The sequence below is a fragment of the Cloeon dipterum genome, chromosome 1 (assembly GCF_949628265.1).
Source record: "Cloeon dipterum chromosome 1, ieCloDipt1.1, whole genome shotgun sequence".
Classification (NCBI taxonomy): Eukaryota; Metazoa; Arthropoda; class Insecta; order Ephemeroptera; family Baetidae; genus Cloeon; species Cloeon dipterum.
Genome location: NC_088786.1, coordinates 9261715 through 9279257, shown reverse-complemented (window position 1 = coordinate 9279257; position 17543 = coordinate 9261715). Strand labels below are relative to the sequence as shown.

At 40.2% G+C, this 17543-nt stretch overlaps 2 protein-coding genes across 2 annotated transcripts; one reads left to right on the top strand and one right to left on the bottom strand.

The window, feature by feature from the left end:
* The first annotated feature begins 4048 nt into the window (after positions 1 to 4048).
* LOC135940934 (uncharacterized) lies at positions 4049 to 12750 on the top strand. The gene is made up of 5 exons (XM_065486072.1): positions 4049 to 4292; positions 9241 to 11323; positions 11581 to 11846; positions 11906 to 12075; positions 12137 to 12750. The coding sequence occupies exons 1-5, from the start codon at positions 4257 to 4259 to the stop codon at positions 12396 to 12398; spliced, it is 2817 nt and encodes a 938-aa protein (XP_065342144.1). The 5' UTR covers positions 4049 to 4256; the 3' UTR covers positions 12399 to 12750.
* A 1646-nt stretch (positions 12751 to 14396) lies between these two features.
* Positions 14397 to 16675, bottom strand: LOC135934856 (sperm-associated antigen 1-like). The gene is made up of 5 exons (XM_065476853.1): positions 16632 to 16675; positions 15421 to 15509; positions 15231 to 15355; positions 14987 to 15175; positions 14397 to 14720 (listed from the first exon to the last, which is right to left on the bottom strand). The coding sequence occupies exons 1-5, from the start codon at positions 16673 to 16675 to the stop codon at positions 14397 to 14399; spliced, it is 771 nt and encodes a 256-aa protein (XP_065332925.1).
* Positions 16676 to 17543: the final 868 nt, after the last annotated feature.

Sequence of the window (17543 nt, the reverse complement as noted above, 5' to 3'; positions counted from 1 at the left end):
GCATATGTACTGGACATTTTAAACTGCTCTCTCACAATATCGCGCAGCTCGATCGCTAATAGCACTTGTGTGTTCATCATCTTGTCCAGTCCAGCAGCATCCGCGATTAAATTAAAACGCGGCCGCCGCGGTGAAACTTTCCCCGCCGTTCGTCCGTTTAATTCCTACCGAGTGTGTGGCGGCTTATTTAATTTTTCCCTCGATCCGCCGCGAGATTTATCGACGTAACACACCGGGCACAATCGGGCAGAATCTGATAGGGAAGTGAGAGGACCGTCCAGTTACAGTAGAAGATGAGGGCCCGGCGTCGTGCTGAATGAAAAAAGTGATAGTGTGGGAACGCGTTTGGCAAATGCAACAATGCGATTTGCTGTGTATGTACTCGCTTTTTATATCATGCTACTAAGAGTCAGCATCATTAAGAGAGTGAGATGAGGTAACAATAATTCTCAATTTCTCTCCCATGTCAGGAGAAATTAACGCCGCACCGCACGCTGCGACTTGTCATTCCGATTCTTGTTATGATTTCGTTTTACATAAGACAGGAAGCAGATCCGCAGAACCGTCGCGGCGACACACTGCTTACAATTCGGGAAGTGACTTTTAGTACAACCGAAAATTCTTGCTGTGCGTGTTATCTAGCAGTTTCCCTTGTTATAAGTTGTTAACCGAGCGCACAAGTTTGGAAATATCCCGTCGTCATCACTTAATTTTCGCGAGAGAAAATCAAATAAGGATGCGCAGCAGCGAGAGATCAGAGCAGCTCAAATATTTGCGCAAGCTGCTTCCTTGATTTCTTTCATTTTAATGAGATTATATACCTAAAGAGGTGATGCGGCGGAAAGTGGTTCGAGATGAGATATTTTTCCTGTGTTTCTACAGTTACGCAAGCTTGAAATGATCTTGAATCATGCAATTTTAATGTGCATGTGTGGTGACAGTTAAAATTATCTTAAGTGAGATATTAAGTAGAATGACCATGAGTTTGAGGCCACATACCCCTAGCACGACCATTTGAATGTGCGTCTGAACTAAACGTTTATTTATTTCCCGAATCAGAAGACAAAATTTCTTAGTTTAGCTTAAGAAGTTTTGCCTCGTATAATTTAACTCGGTAATGAAAGGTTAAAAAGGTACAATCCGAATAAATTAAAAACAACTCTCTAATTTCGAACCAACAACAGTTTTTAGGGTATATGGCATTGACATCTCTCATTTAATATTTCTGTTTTGGTCTTTTAAACCAGTAAAAACAAGAAATTAAAACTACTATATAGTCTGCGTTTGGACATTTACAATATCTCAAACACTGACCCTCTGGTGTTCATATTAGGGCCAGTTCTCAAAGGATAAAATTATTTAATTTTGATTCTTTGCTTTCAAATCTAAGTAGGATTTTTTTAAGACTTTTCAATCAAAAGATTTACCCAATATCAGAAAATCTTCTATTATGTTTGGAGCTTTAAACCATGTGAGAACCTGTTTGAGGTTCAAATGCGGAAAACCCCAATATTCAGCTGTTTTTTTACGATAAAAACCAGTGGTGATTTTAGCACACTGCAAAATTGGCCAAAGCTGTATGCTGCGGCTGAAAATGGCATAATTTCGCAGCAAAAACGCCTGTAAGATAATAACGCTGGAGACAAGTTGCTGTTTCACGGATGAAGGCACCACTGTTGATCCAGAATCACTCGTGTTTCACTCAATTTTCACTTTTGCACGTCGATAGGCGTAACAAATTTATTTACAAACGTGATACCACAATTGAGACATTATACATTTGCGAGGTAAATAAAGGAAAAAATGATTTATCGCGGGCTATCTATCTTAGCCGGTGGGTTTCCACTCCAAAGCTGAGGAGATTTATATGCGAAATCACGTCAAACGCGTGCAGCCGAATCGCAGGCGCACAATCTAATCTATTTTATGGGATGCTGCATCACGATCTGTGCCGCTGAATCATCGCGTATCGGCTAACTTTCATGTACTGACTGAGAGCAAACAGTGGTTTTGTGCATACAAATGCAGGTTGTGAGTGAGAAAGCTGCAGTCGTAAAAAAGCCAGCCCTTCGATGTTTTAAATATTCGATCCACGCAAATCGTTTCCGCCAAATCCGAAAATAACCCGAGTGTATATGGAAGAAAGTGAGAAGCGATCACGATGAGCAGCGTGCGACTCCTTAATTTGCATAGGACCAATTTGAGGCTGCCGTACGAAAAAAGAGTGCGGTTTGAAAGTGACCTGAGAGCAGCTACGTGCTCTTTGTTCGCCCGGCATAATACATTCAGAAGCAGTCATGCCCGCGGAATAAACATCGTTTGGCGTGTTTTACCCGATTTTATGGCCATCGCCAAGCAAACTGTGTGTTTGCTTGGAGAGAGCTCAAATATTTTTACATTATTCTGCCGGGCGTTTGTTTGATTTTTTGATGCAACCACGACTTGCTGCTGAATGTCAATTAATTTGCATAACAAAACAACGGAACGTGTGTGAATAGAGAGTTGCTCTCGCATGGGAACATGCCTTATTGTGAATAAATCTGCAACAACAACTCTTTTTATCTATGTCCCTTGTCTTCATTGTTATTAATGACCGTATGGAGCCATGCCGGGTGAAAATTTAATTCAGGCGGGATCAACAAAAAACTTTGGGATTTCAAAATGCTATTATTATTTAACGCCTTAATAATGAGCATATTTTTCGATGTCATATTTCCGGCACAGCAAAGGAGATGTGAGATGTGATACAAAATTTCATTTTAAAAATTATTGAATGATGGGGCAAAACATTTGGACATCATAAGGGGTTTTAATTTTATAGAAGGTCTGCGAGAAAAATATTCAACCATTATGAGAGTTATTTATGGAATAACAGTCAGTTTTAGATAGACAGTCTCATAGTTTATTTAGTAGGACTGAGTATTTAATTCGAAAAATATAGTCAACTATTATTGTTAGGCGATATTTTGTTACAAAATAGGCGGTTCTAGATTCTAGAACGAATTTTTAGCCGATTTAGATGGTTTACTAGACATATTTTCATCCGCAATCCTACGTTTTTTTTTTAAATTGTAATTACCTTTATTAAAGAGAAATTAAATTTGTGAATTTTCAGGAAATGTTTTTTCATAATCGAAATATTCTAATCCTATGATTTCAGAACTTAATTTGGCTTTAAAAATAGTTACCGAAACGAACGAGGCGTGAGTTTTTAATTTTGGGTAAACGTATAAATTGTATTAAGGGTTTTTTGCTGAATTTGTACCGTAAAGAAATGAAAGCTGACAAAATATGTAAAAAAAGAAGCAACAAGCAACAAAACCGATTTTCTAATGTAATAGGAAACTAGTTTGACTGGAAAAACGTTCCTTGCACTTAAAATTCCACCAAAAAATTGTCAATTTGAATCAACAAGCAACTAAGTTAAATTACCATTTCACATTTTCAAAACACTTAATTAATTGAGGATTAATGATTAATTAGGTTTCTGCATCGGTTGATGTAATTTATACTTAAGATTGCGCTTAAATATAAAATAACAGGAAGGGAATTACCTTGTTGCTTCTTCTCATTCTCTTTTTACCAAAAGTTAATCAAAAGAAAAATTTCATGGAATCCATGAAAAAAAGAAACAAAAAATTGTAACTATAAGAACTTTTCATTCTCTGTGTAGATTCCAAAGGGACACAAAATTTACGCTTAGCATCGAGAAAAAATTACTTTTGCAAAACCAAGAAATTAAAAACCATGTCGCCACAATTAAGAGCGCAATAATCGATGGACAAAAGCTGTGCGTGCGTGAAACGAAATTTGGCAAGTAGCTCTGACGGAAGAGAAATGCGGGAATGTGTGTCTTCTGCTGAAAAAATATAGCACCTGTTTGTAGTTCTAATGAGTGTCATCAGAGGAAGGAAGGCTGGCAGCAAACGAGCGAGCGAGCGATCAAGAGAGAGAGAGAGAGAGAGAGAGAGAGAGAGAGAGAGAGAGAGAGAGAGAGAGAGAGAGAGGGTCGGGAGTGGGGCTGCTCAGGTGAGAGAGCAGAGAGGCAGGTAGACAGTGCAACCCGCCCGGCGCGCATCTTCAGTTGGCCCGGAGATACTTTCCCGACCCGACCGAGACCAGTCTGCCTGCTCTCTCCCCGGCAAAAGGGCACTTTGGATTGTTCTGCTGTGCTGATGTGCTTTGCCTTGTGCCCCGGTTCGTGAATTGAAATCTAGTTTCTCCGCCACCTGCGACCCGGCTGCACCGCTCAGGGCATGAAACCCTTCACCACAACCACCACGCTCGCGACGGTAAAATTGCTATCCACTTTTTAGTTTTTAATCAATTTTCTAATTATGTTTTTCTTTTAAAACTAAAAATGATATGAAATTTGAACGTAAGCCACCTGCTAAATTAACACTCGATTTTAAAAGTTCAAAATTGAGAACGATAACTTTAAATATGTTTATTTTTGTTTTCATATATTAAGATACTTATACATTTTTCAATGGAGAATAAATGGAAAGTTAAAATTTTATTAAAACTGATTCCGCTTGTCATTTTAAAATATTTTTAAAAATCTAATGATATTTCAAGTCAAATGTCTATTCATTTTCCATAAAGAATTGTTTCTATATCCCTCTGGGAACCAATTTGTTTCATACTGCAAACGTTTTAAAATTGAAAGAACTTTGTCATCAGAAGAACTATAGCTTCCAAAGTTGCTGTGATTATTATGCGAAATATTTTCAGTGATATATTTATTTTTAAGGAGCCATATTCTGGTTTCTAAAATTCCGAGAAAGGAAGCGTTCGCATTTTTCAAGTCCCAAATGGCACGTCCACGTTTCCTGATGCTAATCTTTGTTCTAAATCCACGTGTAAATGAAATTACTTTTGCTTTGACGCCAGATTTGGATTTATTGCCGAGTTGGGTTCCAATGTGGTCGCGCCCACGCGCTGGGTTTTACAGTTTTTGGCACGCTCTCTCGTCCAAAGACACATTAACACGCATTGTCTGTCCCCGATTGCGAGGCACCGTGTCGCGAAATCAGTAAAAGTATCGAGATTCCATCGAAACAACTTGTGTATAAAAGCGGATGTCTGATTAAAAGAGCATTTTTACTGCGCGAGGGAAGCTATAATTTGCAAATTGCGCTCGCCTGATCGGAAATAACAATTATTTGCATACTGGAAAGGTGTTAAATTGTTGGCTTCCTTTGCGCTGATAGAAAATCACGATCGTGATTATTCCTTATAAAGGAAAGGCACAAAAGAAATTGGAAACGTATTGAGTCGTTAACAACTGTATGAAAGGAGAGTCGAAGGTTTTATCGGAATCGCCGCGCGAAACATTAAATTTATTCCCTTATCAATGTTGGTGATTTGCCGGTGTATCTTTCACGGTTTCTTGAAACACGTCTGCCGGCATTATCGCGATCCACCGAAATTTCTCCTTCTTAAAGCATTTTTCGCTCGGCAGTAATTACAATGCAGCGCGGCGAACGGTGGAAAGGCGAATCCGAGTTTCGCCGCCGCAGAACAGGGGCGCGAGTTTTTAGCTTTTATTTTGGACAGAGGAAAGGTGCTAATTATCGTAATTATCTCTTTCTTATTGTGCTGGCATGTGAGTGAGCGGTCGCGACTCACCGGGTCAAGATGCGCCTCTAATGTGCACACACAAAAGCAGGGCACTCGAAATTGTTGCCAGTAATGGATTTTTAATCTTGGCCAATGGCAACAGATTAAATATTTTCAAATTCGTCTTGGCTCTCGCGTTGTTTTGATTATTCAATATGAAAGGTCGAAATGGTTCGAGCGTATTAAAATTCATGGCTGACGTTCAATAATTTTCTCTCCAAACTGTGTCCGAGTACTAAACAAGCCACATAGAGAAAGTATAATTATCGCCTTGGTCCCATCTCAACCCTCCGCCTGAAGGTCCGGGTCCAAGGTCGAATGACTTGCCAGGACGTGCTGAGCAGTCGAATGTTTCAATTATTTATTCTCTACTGCGTTTGAAAAACCTATGATTTTATGGAAAACCCTGCAGGCAGGTTGTTATTCTATTTATTTTGAGAATGAGCAAACTATTAAATTAATTTTAGACAAAGTGAAACTTTTAAAGAAGGCACTGCTTGTTTCGATTTGTCAACAAAGATTAAATAATCACAAAATGTCCCGGATTCCCTTTTATTTTGGGAATTGTAAACACTAAAAAATGTGGTAAAAGTTTAGTGTTATAATGAAAATATTGATAGTTGTATTATTTAAAAACAAAAATCTATCAAAAGTCTGCTCTTTGATGGAACTTAAAATTAAAGAAGTTAAATGTAATTTTGCCAGACCAAAGTGCAATTTAGTAATATTTTGGGTAATCATTGTGTAATTCTCATGTTGAAAAAAGTTTTGTCTTGCAAAAATTCTGCTTGTTACGGGTTAAATGCAAATTTTAACAAATTTGTTTAACTGCGTTGTATAAGGATATTTTTGAGAACCAGCAATTATATTATTTGGGTAAATTCTACATTTTTTTGTTGAAAGGCCTGCAGGTTTTTCTTGAAAATCCAGAGGTAACCCTGTCATGAATAAAACGCATCCTGGGGGATGATAAGATTAATTCTTTGCATCACAGAACCAGAAAAATCCTCCCCTCTTTATTCGAAGGTCGGAAGGAATACGTCTTCATTATTTTCATCGTCTATTTTGTGTAAATTCATTCGTGCGTCTAGCATAGCGCATCCCACGAGACGGCTAGGCTCCCATCAAACGAGTGATAAAGTAACATGTATAAAAATAATCCCTGGAAGAGCAGCAGGTGCTCTTTTGACGCGTGGTTCATCACGCACAACCACCTTGGGATCATCAACAACAATAATAAAATGCTCGAGCGCCGCTGCGGTTTGTATAAAAAATGTTAACCGATCTTCCGGAAAATGAAGATCCGATTAGACGCGATTACGAGCTGGGCCGAAAAGAAAGCAGCGCGTAAATCTGTTTATAGAGGTCAGACGACCGATCCGAAAGAGCCAAGGTCGAGGCTAAACGCCGCGTTTGGAACTCTGTGATACGCGTGCACCTCCAAATTGATAGAGCCAAATAAATAGAATTGCGCACTGCGCGGCGGTTTGAGTACTTTCTCTCTCCTGCTCTCTCGCCAATTAATGAGATTTTGTGTTTGTGTGTGCGCGAATTAAAGAAAGAAGACGGCAGCGACGGTAATTATATTCCTGAGTAGCGGTGAAAAAGGTCTGCTGACGTGTATTATATTCATTCACACGAAATGCATTGCGTGGGATCGGCTGCTGCTCGTTTCTGTGACTACCACTCGCTTGCCGCCTAGATTCTATATATATATATACTCCTTCCTTCCTTCCTTCCTGCTGAACCTAGTTTTGCATCCTTCTTCCACTCGTGTAGCGCGGAAGATCTAGACATTACTACAAACAACACTTTCTTAATTTTAGAAGCTAATTAGCATTATCTAATTAAGGTCCTCTGACTCATCGCTCTTTTTTCCAAGCTTATTTAGACCAAACGATGCTAATTTTTTATACAAAGTGAAATGCAGACCACTTGTCGACATTTCGCCGACTCACTGTTCGATCGGCAGAGATGCATTATTTCGATTGGGACGGAAATAGGTGCACTGCAACGTGCGCTACTTTATAATAAGAGAAGTGTTGACCGGCACACACTCGAGATTAAAAGAAACTTTGAAAGAAATGCAACGCAGTCATGAGTTAATGCTTTAAATATTGGATGGGCTGCGCGTGGAGGCCCTGCTGACCTCGATTTGCGTTAGAGGTACACATTTAATTTCTCACAAAGCGCAACTCGCGGCGGCACGCTCTCCACTCTGTCGGACATCCCTATCAACGATTCCTAATTAACCTTTTTGTAAACGCGTTTGTTTACTTTTAAAAGCAGCGTGTGATTTTCTTGTCCGTCAGACTACTTGACACATGTGGAAATTTTCTAAAATAAGCTTTTGCACAGACCAACATTTAGGAAGTCTAGTGCGTGCAATTGCTATTAACAATAGACTAAAAGAGTCAAATTTTGTCGTGCTAAGTGGCATTTCCGCCGTAGAAGTTGACTGCTTCACTTGATTACAGTGCGAATATTTATTCGTGTCACTGTTTTGTCTTTTGCTTTTCGAGAATCATCACTCGTTGACGAAGGGGCATTTCTCTTCACGTGGCTGAGTGTAAGAGATTGAATTTGAGGATGTTCCATGTGTTTGTTCGTCGGGTACTTTAATTTGCATTTCACTCTCCGAAAAATATCTAGACCGTGCCGCACGCCGAAATTTATTCTGGCAGGAGGCGTATATGCAGATAGCTCTTTTCTCTCGCGCAAGCACCGTTGTCTTCAAGCTGCAATTTTAATTTTGCAGCACTCGCAAAAAATATCAAGAAATAAAATGAATAACATACGGCACGTTCTCGTATTGCGGACAGTGGAATAAGCGAAATGGACAGAAAATGTCATCACGTAAAATGACAAGAAACAGCGCAATTACATTTTTAGTCAATTAAAATTATGTTACAATGCGGCACGAGTATCATGACTCGTGTTCCGCTTCAAAACGTGACGTGAATAGTCGCGTCTCTCTCGGCTTTTGTGCTCTCAGGGAAAGTGCTTCTTGTGCAGTTAGCATTGTGGCGGAATGCTTTAGTAGGTTTAAGGTTAAGGTGCAGCTTTTATTGGTTCTAAACTGTGATTTAGTTTCTAAGCAGATTTCCGGATTGATCGATTGATTGTTATTCAATCAGTTAAGCGAACAAATTAGTTTTATTTGTGCGATTTGGCAGCCCGAGTTTCTAATCAAGCAGCTGCGCGTCTCTGTTTTTAGTGGCAATAAAACGAATGCATTTCTCGCGAGGAATCTTCTCTTCTTCCTCCTTCATTAACAAACCCAAACGGATCTTGCGGAGGAAATAATACGTTTGATTGGCTGTGCTTTTACATCGTGGAAAACGTGCCAAACGAGTATTGTGTGTGTGACTTATTATTATCGTTTTACTAGAGATGTAGAACTCTTAACAATACAACTTCATTTTATACGCCGTTCGAGTGCGCGCACACACAAACAGCACACAGCCGCGCGCGGTTGGCCAAACAGGCTTTACCCATGCCCTAAAAATGCTTATTTCCTTTACGCTCACATAACTACATCTTGAAAATAAATGGATTGAAACATACATATATATCAGAATAAAAATATGTTAAGCAATATTTTATTTATCATTTTAGGTCCTGATCGTCGCGAGCTACCTTCTAGCTGCCCACGCAGACAATAGCAATGCAAAGAAAGTTGCCCGACGAGGCGCGAGCAATGTCGAGTTCCTGCCATCGATTTCGCGGTCGCTGCCCGTCAGCCGGTACCAGCAATTTCCGAGCCACTATTTTGACCGAAACACTCCTGCCCTGATCACCCGACACCGGCCCGGCCCGAGGCGTCTGGTCCACGGCAAACCACCCCCGTACGCCGTCCAGATGGAGCCCCTGGTGCAGTACTCCCAGAGAGACCCTCTCTACCAGGAAATCGGCGGTGACCTGGACCGGAAGTACCACTCGTCCGGCCCCCGGTATAACCAGCACTACCAGTCCCACTCGCCCAAATATGTACTCATCAAGGAGCCGGAGCCCATCATTGAAATCATCGTGCAAGAGTCCAACGAAACCCTGCCGACGCCGGCCCCCCTCGATCTGCCTGCCACCAACAAGCCCCGCGAGCCCGTGGAGGTTTTCTACGTGAAATACAAGAAGGACGAGCACAGCGACGGCGTCATTTACGATAAGCCGGTGCCTGCGGTCACGCCGTCAGAGCCGCTGGATGTTCCTGCCCATGGCGTCGAGGACAGCACTCCTGGCACCTACGGACCGCCCACGTACGCGCCGACGCCCGCTCCCCTGGGACCGTCCACAACGCTGAGGACGATCATCAAACCCGACTCTGAGCAGGTGCACGTGTCCACCGGCGGCTTGAAAATCTCCTTTGGCGCTCCCAAAGAAGAGCATTCATACAAGGCCAAGAGACAACAGCCATCTTTCGGCGCGCCCTCTCCCCGTTTCCAGTCGTCGTCATCCTTCAGTCCGCAACTCTCCTCAGGGCCGGATTTCCCCACACAAAGCAGGTTCCTGTCTCCGCCTCCGAGGGGTTCTCCGACCCCATTCGTCTCTTCTTTTTCGCGACCGAATCTGCCCCAGTTCACCGGCAAATTCGAATCCTTCCAGCAGGGCCCTTTCAGCTTCGGAGGAAAACTGGAGCCCGTGCCATTCAAGCAGCCATCGACCGGAAAGATTGAGTTCTACGATGGTAGCCAGTTTGGCAGCTTCCTGCCCGATACGCACCCGAGGTTCAACGAACCAGTGAATGCCCTGCCTCCGCCGCCCCCGTTCGCCTCAAGACCAACCTTCTCTTCCCCAACGTCGTTCGCTGGCCCCACGGTTAGCTCTTTCAGGAGTCGTCCGGCGCGGCCCTTCCCCCAGGCGTTCGTCGCTTCGCAGCCGCAGTTTTCTCAGTCCCTGCCATCTCCGCCATCGACCAACTTCCCTTCTGCTGCCAGTTTCGCCAGCAGACTACCGCAGCCTCTGCCGTTTTCGTCTCATCCCTCGACGTTCACGCATTTTGAACAAAAACCGCAGCAACCTGCTTTCAAGCCTCTGCCGACATTCGAGCCAGCCACTACAGAGCACACTTCACCCCAACCGTCACCACCAACAACTCACAGACCTCCAACCTCACATCATACTGCCGCAAGACCAGTCTTTGCCCAACAACCTACAGCTGGACCTGAGATTGTAAAATCCCTGTCGCCTAGTGCGGATGAGCTGAGACAGCAGCAGCAAGAGCAATTCAGGCGCGAGCAAGAATACTTCCATGAAATCCAGAAAATCCAGCACGAACTGGAACTGCGCAAAAATAATCAAACGAACACCGCCACAAGCAAAGCACCGTTGTTCACAATTACCACTTCTACTAAAAAGGCCACGGCAGACAATCACAAAAATAATGTAGCATCCGAACCCACTACAACTCCTGCGCCATCCGTCCCCAGCAACGTTGTTCTTCCCGACGAAGTCCCTGATGACCTCAGAAAGCAGCTCTTGGAATCTGGAATTTTGAGCAACGCCGACATCCAGATCTTGGATTACGACAAGGTTGGAGACATTCCAGTCGACTCCCTTCCTCCTGAGGCCCTCCAGCAATTCCTTGGAGCCACCAAGGGAGGTGCTGCTAGCGCAAGTGAACCTGTCCCTCAAATTGTTCTTCCTGCTTCATCTCACAGAAGGTCAGGGGAGGAAGATAATGTTGCAGAAGCTTCCAATCTAGGTAACTAATTATTTTAATTTATTACAGTAACAAATATTTATCTAAAAAGAACAAATAAGTTAAAAAAACTTAATTAAAATGTAGTCTCTAAAAATCATTTTAAGTATATACGATTGTAATAAATTAAAATTTATTTTAGAAACTAATATTTACCTTAAAAAGAATTGAGTGTACACACTAGCTAATTTGACAAATTGCAATTCAAAAAGAGTTGCCAATTTAAGGGAAATAATTCATTTTTGTCTAAATAAATTTAGGTAGCAACAATATTCCTGGCCCTGTGGAAGTAAAAGTAGTGCGATACCACCATGGAGAAGAAGAGGGAGCTTCTAGGAAATACTTGCAAGACGACGCAGCCACGCTGGACCCTGTCAAACTGAACGCCGCCGGTTACAACAGCTATCTGCCGCTGACTGTCAACGGAGACTATTTTCCTATTCCCCCTGCAAAAGAGCTGCAGGGCCGGGCCGTAACCAGCGTCGTCGTTCTGGCACCTGTTGTTCAAGAAGACAAACAATTTGCAGTAAGTTTTATTTAATTTAATCCACTTAAAAAATTAAATGTAATTTTACCCACTTATAGCGCCGCAATGGACACGTGCTTGAGACAGAACAAAGCGTGGAGTTCGTCGCTGGAAGGACACTGACCGACCTTGTGAAAAAACCATCCAAACAAGCCTTCAAGAAATTTTTTGACAACGAGAAAAAGACCCCTACAAGCAAGCAGTCCGTTGTCCTTCTCGTAACGAAAAGGTAAATCGGCTAAATCATACATATAACGAGAATTAGTAGCTACAATTTAAACAATTTGCAGCGCGGAAGAAGGAGGAAAGGATGAAGCTGACGACGATGAGGAGAAGGAGATTTTCATGTATGACGTGAACACGCAGCAAGTGAGGAAACTGGAGGGTGAGCTGAGCAGCAGTTTCGTGCAGTTGGCCCTCGAGAACAGTAGCAACCAGGAGGAGCCAGCTACGGAGAAAGTTCCCAGCAAAGCTGAAGCCACCACGACAGAAGCACCGCCGAAGAAAGAGTCCGTTTCAATTTCATCTGGATACAGCAGAACCGCGCATTAAGCTGGCCACCAATTCAGCTTACTGTGCCAACATGGGCCAAATTTTAGACAGTTGGGAATTAGTAAGGGATGATTCATTATTTATTAAAGCAATTAATATGAGAGAATATGTATATGAGAGAACTGCGTGGATTGTCTAGCTGGTAATGACACTATGCATTTGAATACGAAATTTTTGTTTAGTGCAAAAATTTCATTCAGAATTGCTTCAAGTTGCCGAAAATTGTTAAAAAAATGTGTTCACATATATTTTTTCTGTTGAAGTTTTCTTTTAAGGCACACTGCATCAACTGACATTACTCTTGTACAGGTAGATGAATAGTGAATAAATGGCGCTTTTTTACAAAACAAAATATGCAGATTTAATTTTTTCACCTTACAAAAAATGTATGGTGTATTATATTATGCTCTAATTAATGCTTAAAAATCTAATCCGAGATATTTTGACAAATATAAAGAGATTTTCTTGGAATAAAAATAACGTTAAATGCATAAGAAATGAATGGGAGATACTCCATTTAAAATATGGATGTCACTATATACTGCAGAGACAAAAAAGTCTATCTGCATTCTAAAGATATAGCAACACACTTTTGTTTGATTGATCAGACTTAATTTACTGTGTGATATTAATGTCGTGTTAAAATAGAAGAGAAACAATCACATGAATTGTATACAAATATATATTTACATTTTTTTGCTCTTTTTATCCCTGTCCGAGGACCGGAGGACCGGTAAGGGCGCGCACTGCACTAGCACGAATGCTGAAACCCGGGTCCCAATAACACCGCGAACGGATAACATGGGCGCACCAGGCCGCACAGGGACCCAGCCCACTCAAGGGCCACATTTGAACATTTGAATTTTGGTTTACAAATAAGTTAGCTTATCCTGATTGAAGCGCATTTACTTTATATATAGGATCAGTGGAATATAATATTATCTTCACTTCCCCTGCCGAATACAGCACTTCAACACTAACTGGTTTCTTGAGTCCCATTATAAGAGAATACGCTAACCTAACTTCTAAAAGGGAACTTGAATTCTCATTCATTTTTGTTTTAAACAACTTCTTGTGATTAGGTAGGCAGAGCTCCTGAACTAGTTTTTCAAACATTTTTTTAGCACCCAACTTAGTAAATTTACCCGTCACTCCTAATACTTTGTAGCAATTAATTCTATTTTTCCACCAATCCCACATCACTTGGGCATCGTTTAGAAGGTTTTTGTTTTCCACGGACTGGTCAATTGTGTACAGAGTTTCGAAGTCTGCCAGCGCAGCGTCAAGCTCGCATTGTTTTTTGTGTAGCAAAGCTCGCCTATAATCAAATAATAAAATCTATTAACATGAGTATAATTTGTTTTAAAGGGCAAGCAAAGGCTATCCCGAATTATGTTTGGAATATTTTGAGGTGTACTAATTTCATGCATCGTTGAGTTTTTAATTAAATGATCCAAATTATCATATGATAAATAAATAAAATTAACAACAGTTCATTATCAGTTTAATAATATGGAATTAAAGTTGGGCATGATTTATAACGAGGGGAGATAATTCATCCAAGCACAGATAATCAACAAAACCTGCAAAACGACAGAGAGTTGTTGTGCTGTTTAAAATTTCATTAATTGTGGCAAATAAGAGAAAAACAGAATCAGTCGGGGAGTGTGAGAGCCACCAAAGGGCCTACTTGTTGGCTTCCTTTTTAGCTCCTAGTCATACATATATTATATTAGCAAATATATCACAAAGTTCAATATACATTCTGCATGCGAGGACTTGGCAAGAAGATTTAGAGCCTGGTTAGCAGATCATGCATGGCATAAGCCAAAATTGCGATACAAACCAGTGCCACAATTTCTTTTACCATTCTTGTCTACGCAGAATTTATTTTAATTTCAACTTCTTGACCAGTCATTCAAATAGAAAATGTTAAATTCCATTTTAAGTGCGTTCAGGAATAGCTCAAACATGAAAATGTGAAAAATTTGAATAAACTCACGTTTTCAGTGCTCTTCGGTTCTCAGGATCCAGCTTTAAGGCATCAGAGCAACAGTCAATTGCACGTCCCAGGCATTTTTGGTGGGCATAGATATCAGCGAGGGTACAAAGAAGCTTTGAATTCAGCATCTTGTTATAAGGGTCGACAGTCAAAGCTTTTTTGAACCAACCCTTTGCCACTACGGGCTTCTTTTGTTCGATGCATTTATTTCCCTCATCTATGTACAACTGAATCTTCACGATTTTTTTGTTGAGTCGCTTTGCTCTTTTGTAACTGTGGTCTTTGTCTTCATTTCCACTCAAAATCCACAGCATTAGTTGCTGGGAAGTTTTCAAATCTGACAGATAAAAAAGACAGTGACCTGTGACGAAGACCGCATATATGTTATTTTTGTCAGATTTGAGAATATCTGACGAGAGCGTTAATCCTTCGGCTGGTTTGTGTATGCACAACAATGATTCAGCTTTCAATAGTTTTAATCCTGTAGAAGCGGGATCAATAGCCAAACCGCGATCTATCAATTCGAGTGCCTAAAATAGGCATGCTTTTACATTTTTTGATTTGAATAATATTGGATTGCGGTTACCTTTTTGTGGGCACCCGTCTTTAGAGCATCTATTACTTGCTTAGTTAAACATATTATCATCTCGATATCGTTTCTGAGCTTTTTGAAAGCAGGATTATCAGGTTCAATATTGCTGGCCTGCTCAACAGCATCCTCAGCCGACACGACATCCCCAAGATTGACGCAGCACTTGGCTATGCCGATAAGGCACTGTAGGGAATGTTAGAAAATTATTTCATGACTAGATTCAGTTGAAAATTTGTACCTTAACGTTGGTAGGATCCAACTCAACTACTCGCCTTCCAGCAGTCAAAGCATTTTTGTAATTCCTCGACAACATCAGGAGATAAAATCTTTTTACAAGACAGTAGAGATTGTTTGGACAATATCCTAAAATATAATAATTATATGGAATTTCCAATAAAATATATTTTTTTAATTCAAGTAGACCATACCTAAAGCCTTGCAGTAGCAGACAAAGGCATTATCATACTCCTTTAACCGGAGTCTTTTGTCTCCAGCTTCCTTCCAAACTTCAACCCACCTGCAATTGAAAACATGTTCGGTATATATAGATATTTTGAAAACAAGTTAGGATTTAGTCATACAAAAATAATTGAAAAATGTATATAAACATATTTAGCTTAATATTAATCCAAGGGCACCAAATACAATTGCCTTTATTTCCAAATTTAAAAACATTTTTACAGACAAATTAACACTTAAAAAAATAGTAGGTAATGCGAACGGTGACCAAAATATTTTCTATTTCTTATCAAACATTAGGTGTGTGTCGATCGACTCGATTGTTTTGGGATAAAAAAATCACGGCATAAGAAGGGGTGCGAATAAGTGTAGGGGCACCACGATTGGCTCGGCGCTCAACATTAATTTTCAACAATCAACACATTGTTAGATTGTTAACAATTAATGATAAGCGCCGAGCCAATCGTGATGCCCCTATAGAAGGAATAGGAATCAAAATCTTCCAAGAAAACTATTATATTGAATTATTGTTGGATGCAATAAGCAGTTGATCGATTTTTTTTTTTCCAAAATTTGCAGCAGTCAAAAAAGGACCTTGCTAAACTAAATATACAAAGTTTTCAAATTTTCATAACATTTTCTTGGCCCATTTCGATTCCTCTCGTCAAGATCAATATGTCATTTTTAGTGAAACTATTTGCTTTGAAATAAAATCAGATTTTAAGCAGGGAGATAGTCCTCACCATTTGAAACTCATGCTAAAAATGCTAACTTTGCAGTCACTTTTCTCAAAAAATTTAAAGCGCTTCTACTTACAATGAGATCAATTTTGGCTTTCACTAAATCCTAAGGGATGAGATCATGCATTGGCAAAAAGGATTTTCCTGGCTTCTGCAGTACCAAATATCCTCGCTTTAATTAAACATTTTACGAGCATATTGCGCAATAATAAAAATGAACATGATGTATGTATTATCTTTAAATATTTCACTATTCAAATCTTTACAGAAGATAAAAAACGGGTCCAATTTTATTTACTGAACAAGTAATTAAAAATAATTTTAACCAAAATTTTCTACGACTAAGCAATATTCAAGGAATCTCTAAATAGCTTATAGAGACAACGTGGTCAACTGCAGTACAGAGAAGAGATCGTTTACGTAATTGATTTTATACTCACTTGTCGGCATCTACAACGGCAGGAATTTCATTTACAATGTCCATTTTCCCCAATTTTATCGAACTCAAAGGTGAAAAACAAAAATTTCGTCAGGGCTCTCTCATAGCGTGCTCAGGTCAATGAAGCGAATGACAACAACTTGAAGCGTCCCCTCTGCAAGCAACGGCAAAGGTTGCATTGTGCTGAGCACGCCTGGAACATTCCAAAACACGAAGGGTTGGGGGGTGGGCAGTTGTCAGGTGGTTGTTTTCAATCTGTGCGCCCGTGACGAATTCTGCTCTCTGTTGACCGGCTATGCTGAAGACGGGAGTGAAAAAAAGGAGACTCCATTTCATTTTGTCTGGATAAAGCAGAACCGAAAGAAATTAAGCTGGCCGCCAACTAAACTTACTGTGCCAACACGGGCCAAATTTTAGACAGTTGGGAATTAGTAAGGGATGATTCATTATTCATTAAAGCAATTAATATGAGAGAATATGTATATGAGAGAACTGCGTGGATTGTCTAGCTGATAATGACACAGTGCATTTGAATACGAAATTTTTGTTTCGTGCAAAATTTAATTCAGAATTGCTTCAAGTTGCTGAATATTGTAAAAAATGTTTTCACAATATTTTTCTATTGAAGTTTTCTTTTAAGGCACACTGCATCAACTGACATTACTCTTGTACAGGTAGATGAACAGTGAATAAATGGCGCTTTTTTATAAAACAAAATATGCAGATTTAATTTTTTTCGCCTGATTAAAAAACTTACTGCTCCATCATCTACTTAATTGAAAACCGAATCCGAGATCGATAGTGATTTTCTTGAAAAAAAATAACGATTAAGTCATCAGAACTGAATGGGATAACTCCATTTAAAACATTGTGTGTAATAATAAGGATATCAGTATTGAAGAGACAAAAAAGT